We start from the raw sequence: 19452 nt of genomic DNA, 5'->3' as shown, positions 1-19452 counted from the left end.
GCTGATTCTGGCCACTTGTGCTGGAGCACGCTGTCCTTCCACAGCCTGTGAGGATGGGGGGACGTGGCAGTGAGGGATAATGCCACCATCTCTCACTGAGTGCACGGCAGCCCACACGGGCGGTTTGTCCAAAACTGCTCGCGTGGGCTCAGTATTTCCTTAGGGGCTGCTGTTTGCAGGTTCCCAGTCCTGCTGCCCCCAGGGGGGCCCACACTCCGTGTCAGAGCAGGGGAAGCCCCAGGGCTGCTGGTTCTGACCTGTGCAGAGCCCCGGGTGGAGGCAGATCCAGCACGTGGATCAGGACCAGGCGATCCCATTGGGGCAGGGCAGGGCACTGGCCGTGCCAGGATGAACTGTGGAACCTGCTGCTAAGAGGCTTTTCCATGTCCTCTCGCTCTGTTTTCCCCATCACCATCTGCCCGCTGCAGCACAAATCCTGCACTAATCCTGCCCAGCCTCCCCCAGCGACAGCGGCTCAGCTGCACTTCCCACCTTCCTGTGCTTCCCAGGGATTATTTTCCATGAGGAAGCAACCCACAACCTCTCAAATGGCTTGTCACCCACCCTCCCCAGTGAAGGAACATTTTAAATCAAAAGGATTTTAACCTCTTTTGCCCCTCAAAGGGCACCAGTGCAGGTGAGAAGGGGAACTGAGTGCCAGAGACCCCAACGCTGCTGGGCAGTCCTGCAGTGGGATCCCTGCAGTGCCCCTGCCACTGCTGGCATTTTAAAAAACAAAGGCCAAAAGGGATGGAAGGAAAGAGCCTTTCCTTCCCCCATCTCCTCCCGTAAGTCATTTTCCCTGGCCTATTTTACAGGAACTGAAAATCTATTAAAGGAATGGCTTAATCCGGTTTGACTGTAATAATTAGGGTGCTTTAAAAACCCCTGACTAATCGTATAAAATGTGATTGTGGACAGCTCAGTGCACGACCCTTACACTTATCACTGGAGGTATTATTACAAACCAGAAACAGCTGGTAAGCACGGGGGAGGATGAAGGGAGTAAAAAATCACATGCAAAGGGACGGGGACTGCTCCTTCTCTGATCTCAGGGCAGTGCCTTGAGGTGTCTTTGGAATCCAAAGCACAAAGTCACCTCCCAGACCCCGGACAGACACAGCTGTTTTTGCCACTGTGCCCTGCCAGCCCTGTGGGCACCTCTTTTCCTTGCCCTGGTTTTGCAGGCAGTCCAAGAGGATTGGAGTCAGTGCTGGAGCGAGTATCCTCAGGGCACTGCAGATGCTGGGAGAGGTTTTTCCAAAACAAGACAGTCTGGATCAGGCAAGGAGGATGCAGTGCTTCAGGGTCATTGGGTTACAGCAGAAATGCAACTCTGGTTCCACGCCTTGGCTGGTGCCAATCTCCTTTTCTCTCGCTCTCTATCTTTCTCAAGCTGCAGCAGCCAGAGTTTCTTCCTTCTCTTCCCGGGGCTGAGCACAGCTGAGTTCCCACCATGGCATCACCACACCTTTGGTGAAGGTTTTTTTCCCCCACCTGTTCTGCCCAGGGTTGCTGCCTGCTCGGGATGCCCTGGTCCCTGCCAGCTGAGCTCGTTCCTGTGCTGGCACTTCTCCTTCCACCCTTCCCACCACCCCAGCAGGGCAGACAAACAGCCCAGGCACCCATCCCTGCAGGACTGACAACTCTGCCAGGCCCAGGGGCCCACAAGGCAATTTTGGTGGGGAGTTCAAACTCTGCTATAAGGGAGAAGATCGCCCAAAGAGATTCCTGCTGCAGCAGGGTCAGGCACAGAGGAGGTTGGAGCTGATGGACTTGGCCACCACAGAAATGCTGGGAGTGGCACAGGGAAGGCTCTTGTTCCTCAGACCACCCAGGGCTGAGCCCTCACCCTCACCCAGACACAGCTTATGAAAACACCGCTCTCCAGAGCCCCTCGAGAGCTTCAGGCCGCAGAGAGCCGACAGCCCTGATGAGCCGGGGCTATCACCACCACGCTCCTTAATCAGAGCTGAAAACTCATGGTCAACCTTGAAGGAGGCTTCTAAAGACTGAAATAATAAGATGATGCACTACAATTCCAATTTTCTTCCTGTTCCTGTGATTAAAATACATGGCTGAATCTTGGAAGCTCAACAGCAGAAGCTGTAATAACAATATTCACATGGAACTTGCAGCAAGAGTTGAGTTGTTTGGTTTCTTTTGCTCTCCCCCTGAGTCTTTCTTGGGGTTGTTTTTCATTCTGCTCTATACAGATTTTGATCTTTTCCTTATTAAATAGGAATGGTTATCCCCACTGGCTCACTTATCTAGTAATAGCTAGAACCCTTTTAATTCAAGTGATTTGATTCCTGGGTTTTTCTGATTCAAATAAACATGCAGGCAGAGTATTACTGGGGAACTGGCAATAGAATTCCACGGTTAAATTATCCCGTGACTCAATCCTGCACAGCACCGGATCCTTTTTAATACATTTCACAAGTACTCAGTGCTGACCTCCGACACCAGAGTGGTTTCTCTCCTGTGGTAGCTCAATTTCACAACTCTGAATACACTTTTTAATTTTTTTTTTCCGAAGGAATGCTATCCAAAGGTTCTATAAAATGTTCTTTAGCCTTTGGGAATGAGTCAATTTAATGCCAAGCTATCATTCCATTTCAAAGAGCCGAAGGATTTGAGGCAACACAATCTGCTTTCTGAAGCATGTGAGATGCATACAGTTGTGGCTTTGTTACAAACCAAGGGGCAGAGTTTGGGTACAGAGCTCAACTTTCCCAAAGTTCATCTGCGGCCCTTGGTTTGTCAGCTGGATTTCCCTGCAGAGCTCCTTTGTTTAACCCCCCCATTCCAAGGAATCCCTGCACCGGGAAAGGGAGACATTGCTGCCAGGAAAAGTTCCTGAAATCCATTGGTTTTAAAGTGGGAAGAAAGTGAGGTCCATTGTAAAGCCAGTAAAAAATGAGCTTGGGTTTAATTACTATTTTCCTACTGGAAATGGGTGAGAACATTGGGAATAAAAGCTGGGCATTAAAAGGGGAAAAAAAGAAGCTCTGAAAGTGCCTCTTGAAATCCAGAGTCACCTTGGGGCTGCTGCAGGGGTGCAGCACCACACACATCCCTCCACCTCCCAGCCCAGGGCACGAGGCACAAGAAAATCCACAGGAGCCATGGAGACGCTCAGTCACATCGAACTTTATTTTAATCCCGTCAGAAAAGTTCAAGAATTACACCAAAAAATACTTCAGTCTCTTCTACCTACTGACAAAAAATACACCACAAAATTATAAACTGTTCAGTGGTTTTGCTGGAGTTCGGGTTGGTGGAGGGGGTGGTTTGTACATTTTGAGTGAGAAATGAATTTACAGGTGGAGAGGGAAGGGAGGAGAGGGAGTCAGACGATGGCATTTGGCACTACAGTTTTAGCTACACTATACAGTTATTTCTCATGATGCCTGCAGGACTGAGGAGTTCTGCCCTCACACACTGCCCACTGTCTCTGACATGGAGGACAAAACTGCCCAATGCGAGGGAAGAAGGGGCCAGTTCCTAATTTCCATTCCAGTCTAGCCAAAAATCTGAAAAAGCAGCTCAGTCCAAGGTGAACCTTGCCCTGCGTGTGCACTCTGCTCCTGCTGCTCGGCTCTCCCTGCTCTTGCAGCTCTGAAAAAAGAGAATCCTTGGGGTTTTTCTAAATCCCACCAGCCTGCACTAATCTCAGGTGCCATTTGTGGGGAGAAGGATGTGTTACACTGGGCAGGACTGGATTAAGCTTGGGGTCTGCTCTGGGTTTGCAAGCAGAGATTTGATTTGTACGTCTCTCTAGAGACCTGGAATGACTGGAAATGCTGAAGGAGCTGAAGCTGAAGGAGGGAAGCAGCAGCATCCCATTTCATGGGAAAATTAGGGGCTGAAAAGTTAGAGGCTCAATACTGTCAGCACTTTTGAGAGGCTCCTCAGATCATAATGGCATTTCTTTGTGTTTTTGTGACCCTCAGGAGAGAGTTTTAAAGGATGAAGCCTCATGGAAATTGCCAAAGCTCATGCAGCGAGTCTGCCAGAAGCAGAAGTAGAGCCCTGAACTCCTGACTCTGAGTCCTGTGCTCAAAAGTTTATTCAAGATTCCACTACAGCAACCTCTGTCTGCTCCCATCCTGCTCCATCTCCAAACAGGAGCCTGGATTTCAGCCTCAGAGCCTGACCAGGATCAGCAACACTCTGGTGGCTCTTTAGGAATGCCAGGAACTTTCTGGATTTCCCTGGGGCACTGTGCAGGGTTTGCATTTGCCTGTGAGCATGTTTGGGGCAGGAGGGGATGCTCATATTTCTCTGTCAGTGAATGAACACTGACACTGGATTCAATCTGACAGCAAAATATCCCCCCTTTGGCAAACCAAACAACATCACAATGTCTTTGTACTGGGTTCTCTCTACCCCCTCTTGAAAGGATTCCAGCTCTTCCTTCACTGCATGTGGAGCCTCTGACACAGCTTTCCAGCACTGACAAAAACTTGGTGAGATTCTCTTTGCTGCTTATATCCTCTCTGGCTGTTTACCTAATTTGCTTTTTTTGTTTTTTAATTTATTTTTCTAACAAATAGTTAAGCAATGATTTAAAAATATTTTTACATCGTTAAGGTACAGTCAACATCAAACATGCCTTTGTACAAGAGCTCGACTCGGTTACAAATCAACGAGAACAACGCACGAAAAGAAATACCCATGAAGCTGATCCTGCACTCGGGATGGATTTCCTCCTGCCCCGCTGGGAGCAGGGCACGCTCAGCAACGCGGTGTTGTCCCCCCGCCCTCGCCCTCCCGCTCCGCCCGTTCCCTTTAATGACCTTCTGTCTTGGCAGCCTTGTTGTCGTGGCTGGCCGAGCCCGAGGGCAGCCAGGGGGACACGGCCCGGGAGCTGGTCTGCTTGGCCATGCTGTAGTGGCTGATGACGGTGTAGAACCTGCCCCGGGAGTTGGAATCCTGTGCCGAGTAGTAGGCGTCCAGCGAGGCGGGGATGCAGCGCTTGTGCTGGGAGGGGAAAGCAAGAGAAGCAGAGTGATGCCATCGGGTTTCACAGGCTCCTGCTCGCACTCAGATCACCCCTCGGTGCCCTGGGAATGCACCAAGCCGGGCTTGGCCTTCCAAACCTGTTGCTATTGGCAACCCCGGTGGCAGACCCAGGGTCTCAGGCGGGATGGGAGCAGGGCTGAGGAGGGAGGGTGGGACTGGTTCACTGCGGCACCGACACACGCAGGGAACGGGGCAGGGCTGGGGCCAGGGGCAGGGCTGGCTGAGCAGCTCTGCTCATGGGCCGAGGCCAGAATTAATCCCCAGACAGGCAGAGGCAGAAAAAGCTGCTTTGTGCTGCTCTGTTCAGAGTGTTACCCTGAGCTGTGGGATGAGCACCTGGGCTGGGGATGGCAGGAGGCACGGCCCAATGGGTCAGCTCTTTTCACAAGATCATGTTTGGATTTGATTCTGAAATCCATGATTCTATGAAGGGACCTCAAAGCCCACCTCATTCCAAGCCCCTGCCGTGGGTAGGGACACCTTCCACTAGCCCAGGCTGCTCCAAGCCCCGTCCAACCTGGTGTTGGACAATTCCAGGCATGGGGTAGCCACAACTTCTCCAGGAAACCTGTGCCAGGGCCTCACTCCCCTCACAGGGAAGAATTTCTTCCCAATATCCCATCTAAACCTGTTCTCTGTCACTTTGAAGCCATTTCCCCTTGTCCTGTCACTCCAGGCCCTTGTAAAGTCTCTCTGCATCTTTCTTGTAGCTCCTTCAGGCACTGGGAGGCCACATTTAAGTCATCCCAAAGCCTTTTCTTTTCCAGTCTGAGCAATCCCAATTCTCCCTCTTTATATAACCTAAGAGAATAATTCACAATGATTAATACACCAACATCTCTTACTCTATTTTCCAACTTACAGATTATCCCCAGTGAGGACAAGACTCCTGTGAGCTTATGACTTTATTCAGAGTCAGAAGTCAGTGAATTATTTTGCAAACTTTTTTTTTTTAATCTCAGCAGACCAGGCAAACAGCTCAGTGAATATTCAATATAAAATCACTGGGCAGTGGGGTTTTAGCAATTGTTAAACGGTTTTGTTCTTGACAGAGGCTCAAGTGAACTACTTGGGCAAATTTGGATTTCTTTCACAAAGGACACGAGTGCCAGCACTGCAGCAGTTTGCTTTGCATTACAATTACAATGTATGCCAGTAAACCTCAGTTACTTGGGAGTGTGGGAAGCAAATGCGGGATCCCAGCTGCAATAAATCCATTCACAAATATGAGGGATTGTTGCTGAACATCTGTCTGTAGTGTTCACCAAATGCTAATCCCAACAATTACACTGTAACAGTAGCTGATGGAAGCAGATGCACGTCCACATTTCCCATAACACTTTTTCCATTTCAACACATTCCTGCCAAATGTTCTGTTTGGCCTGGTCAAAAAAAAAAAAAAAGCAGCCTGGGCTGTAACCATGCAGGCAATTAGAGCCTGTCATTAGCTCAGGCAATTCATCCTTCTCAAGTTCCTTACCTTATAAACAAATCCATCTGGGCAACTGTGGTCATAAGTGAAGGCTTTGTACACCACAAGGAACACTATGCAGGCAAGGAATGCAAGAGCCAGGCTTATGAGGATAGTGACCTAGGAAAGAGGGATAATGTTACTGTACGTATGTTAAAGTGGCATTATGAGCAACCTCATAATTAAATGACTTATAGGAACAGACATTCTAACAGACTGCAGCCTTCACTCCACCGTGCAGTACTTAACTAAGCATGGTAATTGGCTGAATGCTGGATCCAATACCCTGCATTCCCACATCATTCCCATCCCCCCCAGGACTTTCAGCAGGGCACATTCCTCTGTTTAACCCCTTGCAAATGTATGGATTTTGCTGTCGTATTTGGTGTCCTCGGAGCATTTGTGTTCCCATGCTCTCAGCTCTGGCCCAGCAGGACCCAGCAGCAGCCAGAACACACATCTGGGGTCTGCTGTGTGTGGATAAAGGGCCCTGTGAGCACGGCAGATCCCACTTTTCTGGGAGCAGAGGCAGGTGAGCAGGGGGGGGAGTGAGGCCTTTGCAGCACCTTTGTAGCATCCCTTTGTGCCTCCTGAGCAATTCCACCAGGATAAACTGGGTCTTGCCAGAGAAAGGGAATCCTTCTCTATTTCTCCAAGCTGTAAAAGGACAATATCCTGACTACTGACAAAACCCCACAGCACATCCAGGAGCAGATGCTGCTGTTGGAGGTACCAGACACAATTCCCTCTTTGGGGCTCAAATATTCCCCCTCTCCTCATTCCCCAGCAGGTCACCTTGCTGCACATTTCTGTTTCTTTGCTGTAGCTCCCTTCTCTCCAGCTTTTCCAGGTCCCTCCTAAATAGTTCATCCAACAGCAAGTTTTCTGTCCCTACTCCATGTCTGGACTGAGGCTCCGACCATTGATTTTTGCTGAGCTGTGTATTTCTGAGCAAGGATCTGTAAAACACTCCCACCCTCCCCTTTCCCAAAGCTTTCTTGGTCCCGTAATTCCACAAATGCAGCATAAATGGCTCTGGATTCCAACTGCCTAAATGAGAGCGGGCTGCACCAGGATTCTGCAGGATCTATGCATCCTGTCTACAGAAGATGTAACTTGCAGGAGAGGTGATGGCAGAAAGTGGGAAAACACTGGTAATTCCTACAGCAGAGGAGACAGGCTTGTCAGGAACAGCAGTTCATGAACAGCAAGCTGGTTATAGCTCAGAATTAATCAATATAGTCTTATTTTTACAACAGTAATATTATGTAATATTTGTAATATTTTATCAGGAAATGTATACTAATTGCTTAATATTGGTTCACATGGAAATCTGCTCTCATTCTCCCCTTCAATCATTCCAGCAGCTGCAGTTCTGGGAGGAGTGGGATTTGCAATCCTGCACAGACTCCACGGGCCACTGGAATTGCTGGCAGGGCAGGAAAAGCCTTCCCAGCAATCCCACAGGAAGGTGAAGTGCCTGGTGAGGGTGTTCCTACACAGCACGTTGGGATTATTCCTGGAAGACTCAGAGCTACAATTCTGGCGGTTAAGACAAAGGAGTGAAGGCAAATCTGTATCCCTGGTGTCAAATCTTACCCATCACATCCAAAACTCAGGGAAGACAGGGCTGTGGATACTCTAGCAGGAGAGATTCCTAATTAATTGTTAAATTCGAGTATTTTAGAATAAAATGTAAAAAGGTTTGACTGGGGCTAAGAGGCTTTGCCAAGGACAGAGAGTTCACTGAAGCCCCGACCTGCCTTTTAACATTCCTGCTTGAATTAACCTCTCCTTGGGCCCTAATCTGCTGCAAAATGGGTCAATTAAGGCAAGGGCAGCAGCAGAGGGAGCAGCATTTACTGTTGGATCTGAGAGAAAACTGTAAGGGACTCCTGGAGTGCTGGAGAGGGATCTGGCACAAAAGGAGTGCAGTTGTACGAATCGCACCAGTCGGACCAAGAAAATTTGGGATCCACCTCCTCTCAGCACCCACAGGGGTGAACAGAAATATTTCAGAGCAGCTTTATGGCAGCCCTTGGGTTCCCAACTTGGGGAAGTGTGTCCCTTTTCATGGTGATAAAGAGGAAGAAGGCTCAGCTGGATTCAAGGGAGACGCAAATGGAATTTGACACGATTTCTGTCACCAAAAGGAGTTGTATTTCACATGAAAAAAAATTTTTTTAAGTCACTTTGAAATAGTAAAAAGGAGAGACTTCCTGGATTAAATATGCTCTACTTTTTCCAGCAGGAGACCTGGGAAAAACAAATCCCTCCCCATAAAGAGCCATCACAATCTTGGTGACAGGTCAGTGTGGAGGAGCATTTTCCCCTGTAGAACACATGTCCATCAACTCTTCCTCATTTAAAAGGGGAGCCTGCTAAGCCTGGTACTTTCTGTAATTCCAGTGTAGGTACTAAAACCACGATGACAATGACAAAAGTGTCCTTTGAGGTTAATTTGAAGGCATTAGAGCAAAATGTACATCTTGTTCTACCAAAGCCAATGCTGAGGGGCAGCCTTAGCTAGGAAGTCAGAAATAAGAAGTGTTCAGCTCTCCAGTCTGGCAACTCTGCCCCAAATTAAATGTACAATGAAGAAAGAGACTCAGCCTTCAGAAGAAGAAAGAACTGAGCTGTGGAGTGAGAATGAATGGCTCTTCACGGCTGTTCTGCTAAATCCCAAGTGCATGCACAGCCTATGGAAATGACCATTAGAACTGCAATTTGAGGGGTTCCTTTCCTCTTGTCTGCCCACTGAGTCCCTAAAAAGAATAAATTCCCCTCTGCTCTGTCACTCTGCTCGGGCAAAGTGCTGACATCCAATTCATTATGGCCCAGGAGCAGGTCCCTGTGCTGAGCTCTCCCCTCCCTCCAGGGTGTAACTGAGCCCATTTTCACCCTCCTGCCTCTCCTGCACTCGCAGAATTACAGCGTGACAATATTAAACCTGCTGATAAATGGTGTAAAATTGCTCTGGATAAAATGTCATGTAAGATGTTAAAACCCAGAGGAAAAGGAAGAAAAATCCACCCCCAGATATTCTGTCATGCCAGAGCTAAGATCCACCTCTCCAACTATTCCAGAGCATACAAAACTTCATTAACATTCAAACACCAAAGAATCACAGAGCTGCAATACCTAATAAACCTCCACTTTTTTTTTTATGATTAACACGAACCTCTAAGCAATATAAACACTCACAGAGGGGAAATAAAATTTAGTGAGCAGATAAAACCTCGAAGTGCTGCAGGCATGAATCTGTCACATGTGACTGCTCGAGTGGGTGAAAGAAGGGGGGGGGTTTGCCTGCCCTCTCCTCAAAATCTCACAGGATTCCCAAAGGCTCCCTTAAGAAGAAACAGAGAAGAGAGAACATCATTACCACACCAAAACACTCCCCATCCTCCAAAAAATGTGGGAAGAGGCCCTTAACATCCGTGAAGGATGATGTCAAGCTCCCATCAACAGCAGCACACTTGGGGTGGCTCCTCCCTTTGCCCACAGATGAAGAGCACTTTTTGCATTTTCACACAGCACAGATGAATAAAAGGATCCATCCTCATCAGGCAACGGGACATCAGGTGCCAGCAGGTTTTGTGCCAGGGAGAGGATGTCTAATTGCAGTGGTGTTCCAGCTAACCTGGCTTTCATGCAGCCCACAGAAGCATCCTCCCTGCTCTCTTTGATTTCATCAGCTGCCCAGGATTTCCTTTTTCATCAAAAATTCTCTTTTTCCCTCTCTCGCTCCAGTATAAAGCCCTATTTAAAAGGCAACCAGAGAACAATGGCACATCCAAACAGCAGGGCATTTACTTTGCAGCTTTTTCCATTGCAAGGTTTTTACAGTTTTAGTCTTTATTTATATAATATATAACCATAGAATGGTTTGGGTTGGAAAGGACCTCAAAGATATCTCATTCCATGGGCAGGGACACCCTCCACTAGCCCAGACTGCCCCAAGTGTCCAACCTGGCCTTGGACACTGCCAGGGATGGGGCAGCCACAGCTTCTCTGGGCAACGTGTGCCAGGGCCTGCCCACCCTCACAGGGAAGAATTTCTTACCAACATCCAACTGCAATTTCCCCTCTTTCAGCGTGGGTGGCACTTCTTTGATATCAGGCATGAGTTTATTTCTAGACCTGGTAAATCAGTGTTTGACTCTGGACACTTTTCTCCCTGCTTATATACACTTAAAACAGGAGCAGAGCCAAGAAGATGCCAACCAGGAAAAGCCTTGCTGCCTACAGGAAAAGCATCCAGGCTCAGAGAAGAGATAAAGATCATTTACCATGGAAAAATCCCTGCAAAATTCAGCGCCATTTTCTTACTCTCTGCAGCTGTAATGTGAATTAGGGGCCTCAGAAGCCTCTGCCTGTTCCTGCACTGCAGTCCAAGCCTCTTCACAAAATCCCAGTTTAGCAGGAAAAGTTCCCACTGCTGCTCCCATGTCTGGTTCTACAAGATACCTTCAGTGTTGCTGGGCATTGGGAAATTTTGTGACCTTTAACAGGCAATTCAGCTAAAGTTGTTCTCTTGGTTTTAATCTTCTCTTTGTAGAAGAAGAAAGGCAAAGAACAAGGTAAAATTTGTTATGAACAAAATTGGCAGAAATTCTGTCAAGGTTATTTCAGAGAAGAGCTTAAGAGCTGTGCTTGGAGAGGCAGCAAAGCTTTTCCTATAGTTTATGGCAATTCCATTACACCTGGAAACCAACCAATCCCCTGACAACCCAGTTAACTTGCAGAAAAAAAATCACAAAATCATCTAAGGGCATCCAAATACATCCATGCACTCATGAATCCATTATAAAGATTTCTGCTTGACAATGAAAAATTCAGGAGGGCAATTTTTTCCCCCTTCATCCCATAACTTCTTCCAGCTGATAATGAGATGGAAGATTGACACCATCAGATCTCCACATGAACAGTACAATTAAAGTGAAAGACTCAGGAGCACTTTGCAGCTCCTGGATCCAGATATCCTGGCTGCCTCCCTGTATTCCAGGATGGAATCCAAGTGCAAACCACCCAAATCCAGGCTGTTATTGCAAGAAAACTCAGCTGTGTTGGAAGTGAGGGAGCCACAGGCTGACAGGACACTCAGATGGATGAAGCAGGGGATGAGGTACCCCCCAAATACACACCAGGAGGAGCTGCCCCACTGTTCAAACTCTGTCAAAGAACTGTTGTGGCGCCTTGCCCAGCACCCAGACACCCTGATCTACCCTGACAGTGAAAATGATCTGACTGCACTTCTTCAAAAATGACATTTCACTCCCCACCGTTAAAAATAGTTTTGTAATAAGTTGCTGATTTTGCTGATCTTCTCTCAACAGCTTCGCCTCCGAAATTTTGAAAGGCTAACTGCAAAAAAAAGTGACACAATTGGGTCTTCAGATTTGCTTAGTACTGCTCAAGAAGATGTAGGATTTGTTCTTCATTATTACAGCACAGCTTTGTTCCAGATGGTGTCCAGATTCTTAAGAAGCATTGTTTAGGAGATGCTTTCTAAGAGGGAAATGTCCTTAGTCATGTATCTACATTTTCAGGGTTATGGGAAAATATTCCTTAGTGCTGCGAGGTTTCTTAATGAAGTTTTAGGGTGGGTGGCATTTTTTGGTCCTTTATCTTAGAATGCAGAACCATAATGCATAACCAACTTGGCCCCAATTCTTGTAAGAACAGTGAACACCATCCATGCAGATGGGATCATCCTGGGGTCCAGAAACTTCTCACATCTGCTCCTGGGCTGATCCCTGGTGTGGGCAGCAGGGCAGGGGGGGATTGTGCCCCTCTGCCCCTCTCAGGTGAGACCTCACCTGCAGAGCTGCCCCAGCCCTGGGGCCCTGCACAGGAAGGAGCTGGAGCTGCTGAGAGAGTCCAGAGGAGGCTCCAGGATGATCCGAGGGATGGAGCAGCTCTGCTGGGAGGAAAGGCTGGGAGAGCTGGGATTGTTCAGCCTGGAGAGGAGAAGCTTTGGGGTGACCCCATTGTGGCCTTCCAGTGCCTAAATGAGCTAAAAGATGGAGAGAGACTTTGGGCAAGGGCCTGGAGCAACAGGACAAGGGGGAATGGATTCAAACTGAAGGAATTCTTCCCTGTGAGGGTGGGCAGGCCCTGGCACAGGGTACCCAGAGAATCTGTGGCTGCCACATCCCTGGAAGTGTCCAAGGGCAGGTTGGATGGGGCTTGGAGCAACCTGGGATAGTGGAAGGTGTCCCTGCCCATGTGAGGAGGAGGAATTGGATGATCTTTAAGATCCCTTCCAGCCCAAACCATTCTAGGATTCTCTGCTCCACTATTGCAGGGGTTCCTCTCAGCCCATGCAGCCCAGCAATCAAAGTCCAAAACACTCACAGAGTCCAGAGAGGCTCATTTATCCAAGTACCCCAAAGCCTCAGAGGAATCCACTTGAAACAGCAGTGGCTGTCTCTGAGCCAATTTCCCCTCCCAGCCATGTCCCCATGGGCTCTACCCATCTCTGCACACCCCGGCCCACTGTGAGAACCTTTCCAAGTTTGCAAATCTTAAAAAGAATCATCTCTTTTCCAGGATAGCCACCAGCAATTCCTCTGCTCTGCGCCTCCTAAAGCTGTGAGAGCAGCACGAGTGTGGAAGGAGCACACCGTGTTTCTAAGCAATTTGTCAAATAATTAAATTATGCACACAATAACTAGCTGGCTCAATTATATTAGCCAGTCTCCATCATGTAATATAATTTCTAGTGGCTGTTTAGGCCCTAATAGCCTCAGATCTTTTTAACAGTGTCTGGTGCCAGCTGCAGGCTGCGTGACATCTCCCTGTGCCAAGTCAAACCCCTTGGATGGAAAATTCATGGCTCCGTTTCCAAGCCCCCGTTCCTTATGGAAGTTCTAAATGCCATTTTAAATAAGGCTGCTTCACCAATGAGCATCAGTGAATTTCCATTTAGGTAAATAAAAAGCTCTGCTGGATTTGCTTTCTCTTTTCTGCCATTTAATGCCATAAAAAAATTCCTTCATCAAGCAGGCTGGCGTAGTGAGATGGGGTGATGTTGTTTCTAGCACCACCACAGAAATACACGGCCATTCTGGCACACCAGGCAGGTGTTTTAAGGTGTGTTCCCCCACTCCTACAAGAATATTTTCTTTCTCTTCCAACTGTCAGAAGCCTTCCCACTGGGACTAGGAGATCCTTCAGGTCCCTCCCAGCCCAGGCCATTCAATGGTTCTGTGTCTGTTACCTCCAAAACAAAAGAAGCAAAGCCCCCAAATTAAACAAGTGGAGTGACTCAAGAACGACTCAGAAAGGAGCTTCCCTTCCCAACCCCACACCCTGAGAACACCTGACAGCCCATTTCAGGAGCTGAGCAGCACTGGAAGAGGCTTCCTTGCAGATGCCTAATTTGAGGTGTTTTTTCAATTAGTGGGACTGCAACAGACAGAAACATCCTCTCCAAGCCTTCCTGACGTGCAGCCATTCCCCACTGCCCTGGCAGAGCCTTGGCTGTGACATTTCCTCTGGTCACTCCATGTGGGACATGGCACTGGGTGCCTCAGCTCATCACAGGCCCTTTTTAAATGCATTAACAGGGATACAAGATAAATCAAGCCATCAATAAACAGTCTCCTTGCCTGCCCTTTGCCTGCCAAGACTCAACCGTTGCACAGTCTCATGAATGCAAAATCTTCCCCTCTCACTCTTCCCTGATGTTGGATTTGGTGCAGGGAAGGCTTTGGGAGCCCTGACCACGAACGGACTCAGGGATTAGCTCATGGCAACACACCTGGGAATTGCAGGTTGTGTTCCCTGCTCTGCTAGTGCCTTTTCCTGACACCTGACATCCCCCCAAGCCCAGCTCCAGAGCTCACTCCCCACTCACAGACACCCCAGCGAGAGCCACCCAAAGCTGCAAGCATCTGAATTCCCCAAATCGTGGCTTTTCCGGGGAAAAAACCACCCAAAGGCCACCACCATCCCACAGCCAAGGATCAGGCTGGCTCTAGGGAAAAGCTGAGGTGCATTTCCGATGTGAAATTATCTTCTTCCAAAGGTCAGGCTTGCGTGAATCAAAACACCTCTGGTTCAGTGCACCCTTGTGCCTGAAAAAAAGTCACTTGGAAGTTTGTTCCTCCAAGAATGCCAACAAATTCACCTGTATTTCAGCATTTATGTCTCCCATCAAGAGTAGGAAATAATATTTCTGCATTCATGGTCCAGTACACCCATTTCTCCTTAAAAACTTATTATGTGGGTGCTTCATAGGAGAACAAAGTGAGGACTTGGTGAGCAGAGTGTCCCCTGGGTAACTTAAGAATTAAAAGCCTTTCCATTTTGAATTAGAAAGATGAAGCTTTATTGCTGCAAATGACTTACAAGAGCTACTCTTTTAACAGCAAACAACAGAAATGAATAATCGAGGTGATTATGCTGCCTTCAAAGGCATGAGGCCAGTTCCATTAGCTGTGGATCTGACCCAACAGGCTTTAATACATCTGCAAGTACCAACAAGAGGCAGCTCAGCTCTGTTTAACATTCAATCACAGCCTGTGCTGCTTTAGAAAGAGAGAGTGAAACATTGCATGGAAAAATATGTGTGAGTGAAGCATTGCGCTTCCTTGATTATTGTTTTTCTTTAGCATTCAGTGGTTTGGCTACAAGACTCCAAATGCACTTCACGACAGGCAATAAACTTTGCTTTGGTTTCATTCAGCTGAAAATTCTTTCCTTCTCCTCCATCCTGCTTGGTCTCTTTTGCTACAGTGGCCACACCAGCATTAAATCTTTCATTTCACCTCAAATGCTGACAGGAAAATTGCCCAACACACAGATTTCCTGTAGGGTGGCACAGGTAAGTGCACAGTGGTGTTGGAGACAGAGGTGCAGTGTAAGAAATCCTCCAGACCCAATGGGAACTACAATTACATCCTGCAATTAGCACCAGGGGCATTGCCATGTGGTCACTCATGGAAATATTTTCAAGCATTTTGCTCCAAAGCTAAGGGTCAGTTGAGGTTTCTGCCCTGTAAATCCTTTCTTCCTTCAATATACCCTGGTTTGGAGAATAAAGTTTCAGCAGGTATACCCCACAAATACTTAGACATGTGAATATTCTCTGTGACTTCCACTTTTGGAGATTTTCTGCATAACAATTCACTTTCTTCTTCTCTCCAAAAATCAATGAAATGAAAAAAAACCAAACCAAACCCGAACAAATCTCTTCAGCTGATTACTCTGTTAGTGCTCACAGATGGCAAAAATAAAATAAGAGTCGAGAGGCTTTTCCTGACTTTGCAAAAGAGTGTGTGTGTGTGTGTGTGTGTAAAACTAACATAAAACAAGAATGCACTGTAAGGAATGGTCCATTTCCTATTAAAAAAACATATTTGGGGTTTTTTTCCTTGCTTAAATAGGTGATCCCTAAGCCAGTTGTATAGAGCACTCAGTTAAATCGAAATAGATTTTTCTTGTGTGTTTTAGACATGGACATGACATCCTTGGTCCCATGCCTGTACAAAAAAAAATTAAGGAATTGGCTGGGAGTTCTTACAAAACCCCCAGACTCCTACCCAGCCTTGGGGAAGGGTAGGGAAGGGGAAACCTTGCAGGGTTTATAGCTCCATACCTGGGGATGCGATCAGACAGATCTGTTCCCTGGCAGCTGAGCCACAAATCCCCACTCAGTTCATCCTCACAGCTCCTGATTGTCACTGATGATCACAAACGGCTCCATCAATCAGCCTCGTGCAGCCTGGGAGAGCCACTGGGACAGATGTGACCTGTCCTCTTCTCTTCCCATTACAGCCAGAGCAGGAGAAGGATTTCTGAGCTCAGGCAGAAAAGATGAGGAGCAACATTTCTCACTTGCTTGCATACACACCACGAGCGAGAGCCTGAAGCCACAGAGGTGTGAGTTTGCAGCAAGGCCAGGCAGGGCTGGGCAGTGGTTTTTGGGAAAAGAGAACCGGTGACCTTCTGCATTGCATTGGAAAATATTCAGCCTCCAAAGAGAAGGCTTTGGCTCCAGACTCAATCAGTCCACCACAGCCTGGAGAACACTTAGGTGCAGTGAGAGCTGCCTGACACCCCTGCAGGAACTTGCCCACTGCACCCACAGGGAAAGGAGATTGCTTGGTGACAGCTGAGAACTCCCTAAGGGAGGGAATATTCCCCCAAATCACTCCCTGGGGACTGAAATCAACCCCTTCATACTGACACCTCTCCAAGCCCCTCTCTGAGTGCAAGGTTCAAAAGAAAATCACGGTACCAGCCCCAATGCTGGTGCCAGTGCCTGCTCCCCTGTGCCTGCCACACTTCTGCTTTTCCTCTGCTTTGTCCCTTGCTCTCCTGGATCCCGAAAACAATGTCTCAGCCCCAGCAGCAATTCCCAACAGTGAGAGAAATCCCTGTGTACAGCCCGTGTTCCTGCCCCGAGCACCACTCCCATTAGTCAGGGTAATGGGATCCTTCAGCAGCCACCCCACAGCTCCCGGTAACCGATGGGATGGAGCAGTTGCCATGGTAACGCTGGGACTGTTAGGATTAAAAACAGTAAGGAAACCGGTGCTGCTCACACTCAGAGAAGTCCTTTCTCCAAGAGTTACTCCTGCCCCACGGGAACTGAACAATTAAAGGAGACTTTGAATTTATTTACCTGTGAATGGGCACATTGAAAAGCCCCAGCCGCTTTTTTGGGGTTTCTTTGCAGGTTAGAGGAAGAACTGTCAGCATAAAGCAAGAGCCTACAGGTGAAAGCAGAACATCCCACAGGGGAGTTTGCAGGATCCACGGAATGGGCAGGGAGTTTGGGAAGCAGAAGCAGGAATGGCACATTTGGGGCTCTGTGTGTGCAGCAAAGTGTGAATTCCCTGGGGATTTGATGGCTCACCTTCCAGTGGGGGAAGCAGGGGAGCATCTTCCATTTAGCAAAGCTGCCACCAACAGGAAATGAATCCTTGGCCCTGGCCCAGCAAAATCTTTCTTAATTATGAGCCAAGTGTTTCAGATATTGGCTTGGGTTTGATCATGAACAATTCTTGCATCGAGCTCTGTTTTGCAGGGTGTGGCTGGACACAAAGCAACTTTGTTCTAAATCTTTCACATTAGGTCAGAGGAAAATAATTTTTCCAGTATGAGCATTTCAACAACAGAAGCATTTGAATGGGTTCCACTATATTTTGAGGACCTGATGGAAAGCGTGGGCAATAATTACATCCACTGGTCCCTGGATCTGTGTTTCAGGGGAGTTTCAGGGCAGAGGGAGGAGAGGGGTGATCTAATGATAAGAAATAATTGTCATTGCACACTCAACAGGGAGAGATGACACAGCCTGTGACTCTGAAAATGCCTCTTGCCAAACTGTAGCAGAAGAATGAAGTTCCCAGTCTTCTTCAGTGAAGCAGCGATCAATACTTGCAGATGATTTCTCCAGGTAGATAAATTGCTTGCAAAAAACATCTTAAATATCTCGACTTCTCCCCCATACACCCACTCCCAACTTGTTCTGTTAAAGACAAGTACAGAGTTTAATTATTCCAACGCTGAAAACACCAGCTTTTTAAAGAAAAGTCAGATAACTATGGGAGATAACTATCACCCAGCTAATAGTCAATAAATCATTGTCTCCCTGAAAATAATGAACAGTTCTGTGGCAGTGGTGAGAAAGGGCTCAGACTGGTGTAACAAAGAGACCAGTTTGTGTAAAACCAGTAAGGGACCAGCAGTTACAGGTGTTCACCCAATGCTCTGTAAACCTACACAGAAAGGTCACTCCAGCACCTCTTCTGATGCTATTTAATAAATTAATGCTTCTGGATGATTTCTGCGCTATCTGGACCGGTTGGAAGAGAAAAGGAGTCACTGGAAACCCTGTTCTCTGGAAGTAACAAGACTTCATTTGATGGGGAATCTGCTTAAAAAGCAAAAAGGACTCAACCTCTTTTCAGTACTGATAGAAATAAGGGCAGGATGATTACTCACATATGAGAGATTGTTTTTAAAAGCTGGAAGATGGGGTATCACTGGTGAGAAGGAGCAGGAAGCCCCAGATGCAAAGGGTGAGAGCCGTCACCCCACAGAGGAATCAGAGACACATTTACAGACCCTCTCTAATGCACCTCAGTGTAGTCACAGGATGGCAAAGGCCAGGAACAGGAGCTCCCTTCAAAGCACTGCAAATGAAAGGCAAACAGCAGCCACCCCTCCCCTCCAGCCTGGGAAACCTCAGCTCACAGAGTTACTGCAAAACAAGATCTCTGCAGATCAAAAACTTCCTAGAGGAACACACTCCAAAGGTATAAGCAGTCTGGAGAAGGCAAGGTCTATAAATCATGGCCTGTCAGCTTAGAAAAATTTCTCTTTGCTTCTCTGTGGAGGAGTAAAACGAGAAGAGAAATTTCTTTTCTGTATGGATGGCTCAACCATAAGGCTATTTGAACATCATTTTCTTGTAAGCCATCGACACAGAACAATTTAAACAGTTGTTATAAAGGATGTATGGGCTGACTCATCCAGCTGAAGAATCAGCCTAATTGGTCAAACTTCCAGGACACCGTGTGCTGAGCTGGAGAGAATCATAATCTCATCTATTAGGGGATGTGACAAGTTGCAGGAGCTATCTCAGATTCCTGGAAGAGCTGGTGTGAAAGAAGAACCGTTGCCTAGGGACAGTCTCTTCTTTATGATAATTAAAGAGCTCAGATCTGGGCTATTCTGGATGGATGAAAAATATGCAAGCATAAGCTTAAATTCTGGCTTGGGCTTGTTCATGTGAGAAAGTTGTCTAATAATTCATTAGTTTGTTCAATAAAAGATACCCAAAAGGCAGGGAAAAGGGCATCTGTGGACTTGGCTGCAGGTTCACATGGTCTCAAAATTTCCTCCAGACATCCTGCTCTTCTGCATCACAGGATCACAGAATCTCCTCAGTTGAAGGGATGATCCAAGTCCAGCTCCTGGTCCCTGCCCAGACC

General features: G+C 47.4%; 1 protein-coding gene across 1 annotated transcript in view; it reads right to left on the bottom strand.

The window, feature by feature from the left end:
* Window positions 1-3133: 3133 nt before the first annotated feature.
* NSG2 (neuronal vesicle trafficking associated 2) overlaps window positions 3134-19452 on the bottom strand; it is a 31532-nt gene continuing 15213 nt past the window's right edge. Inside the window, exons 4-5 of the mRNA XM_039559626.1 lie at window positions 6509-6619; window positions 3134-4986 (exon numbers count right to left, since the gene is read on the bottom strand). Of these exons, the coding sequence (XP_039415560.1) occupies window positions 4795-4986; window positions 6509-6619 (303 nt within the window). The 3' untranslated portion in view covers window positions 3134-4794. The remainder of the gene's footprint in view (window positions 4987-6508; window positions 6620-19452) is intronic.

Source organism: Corvus cornix, chromosome 13 (assembly GCF_000738735.6).
Source record: "Corvus cornix cornix isolate S_Up_H32 chromosome 13, ASM73873v5, whole genome shotgun sequence".
Lineage (NCBI taxonomy): Eukaryota > Metazoa > Chordata > Aves > Passeriformes > Corvidae > Corvus > Corvus cornix.
This window is presented reverse-complemented; position numbering and strand designations above follow the sequence as displayed.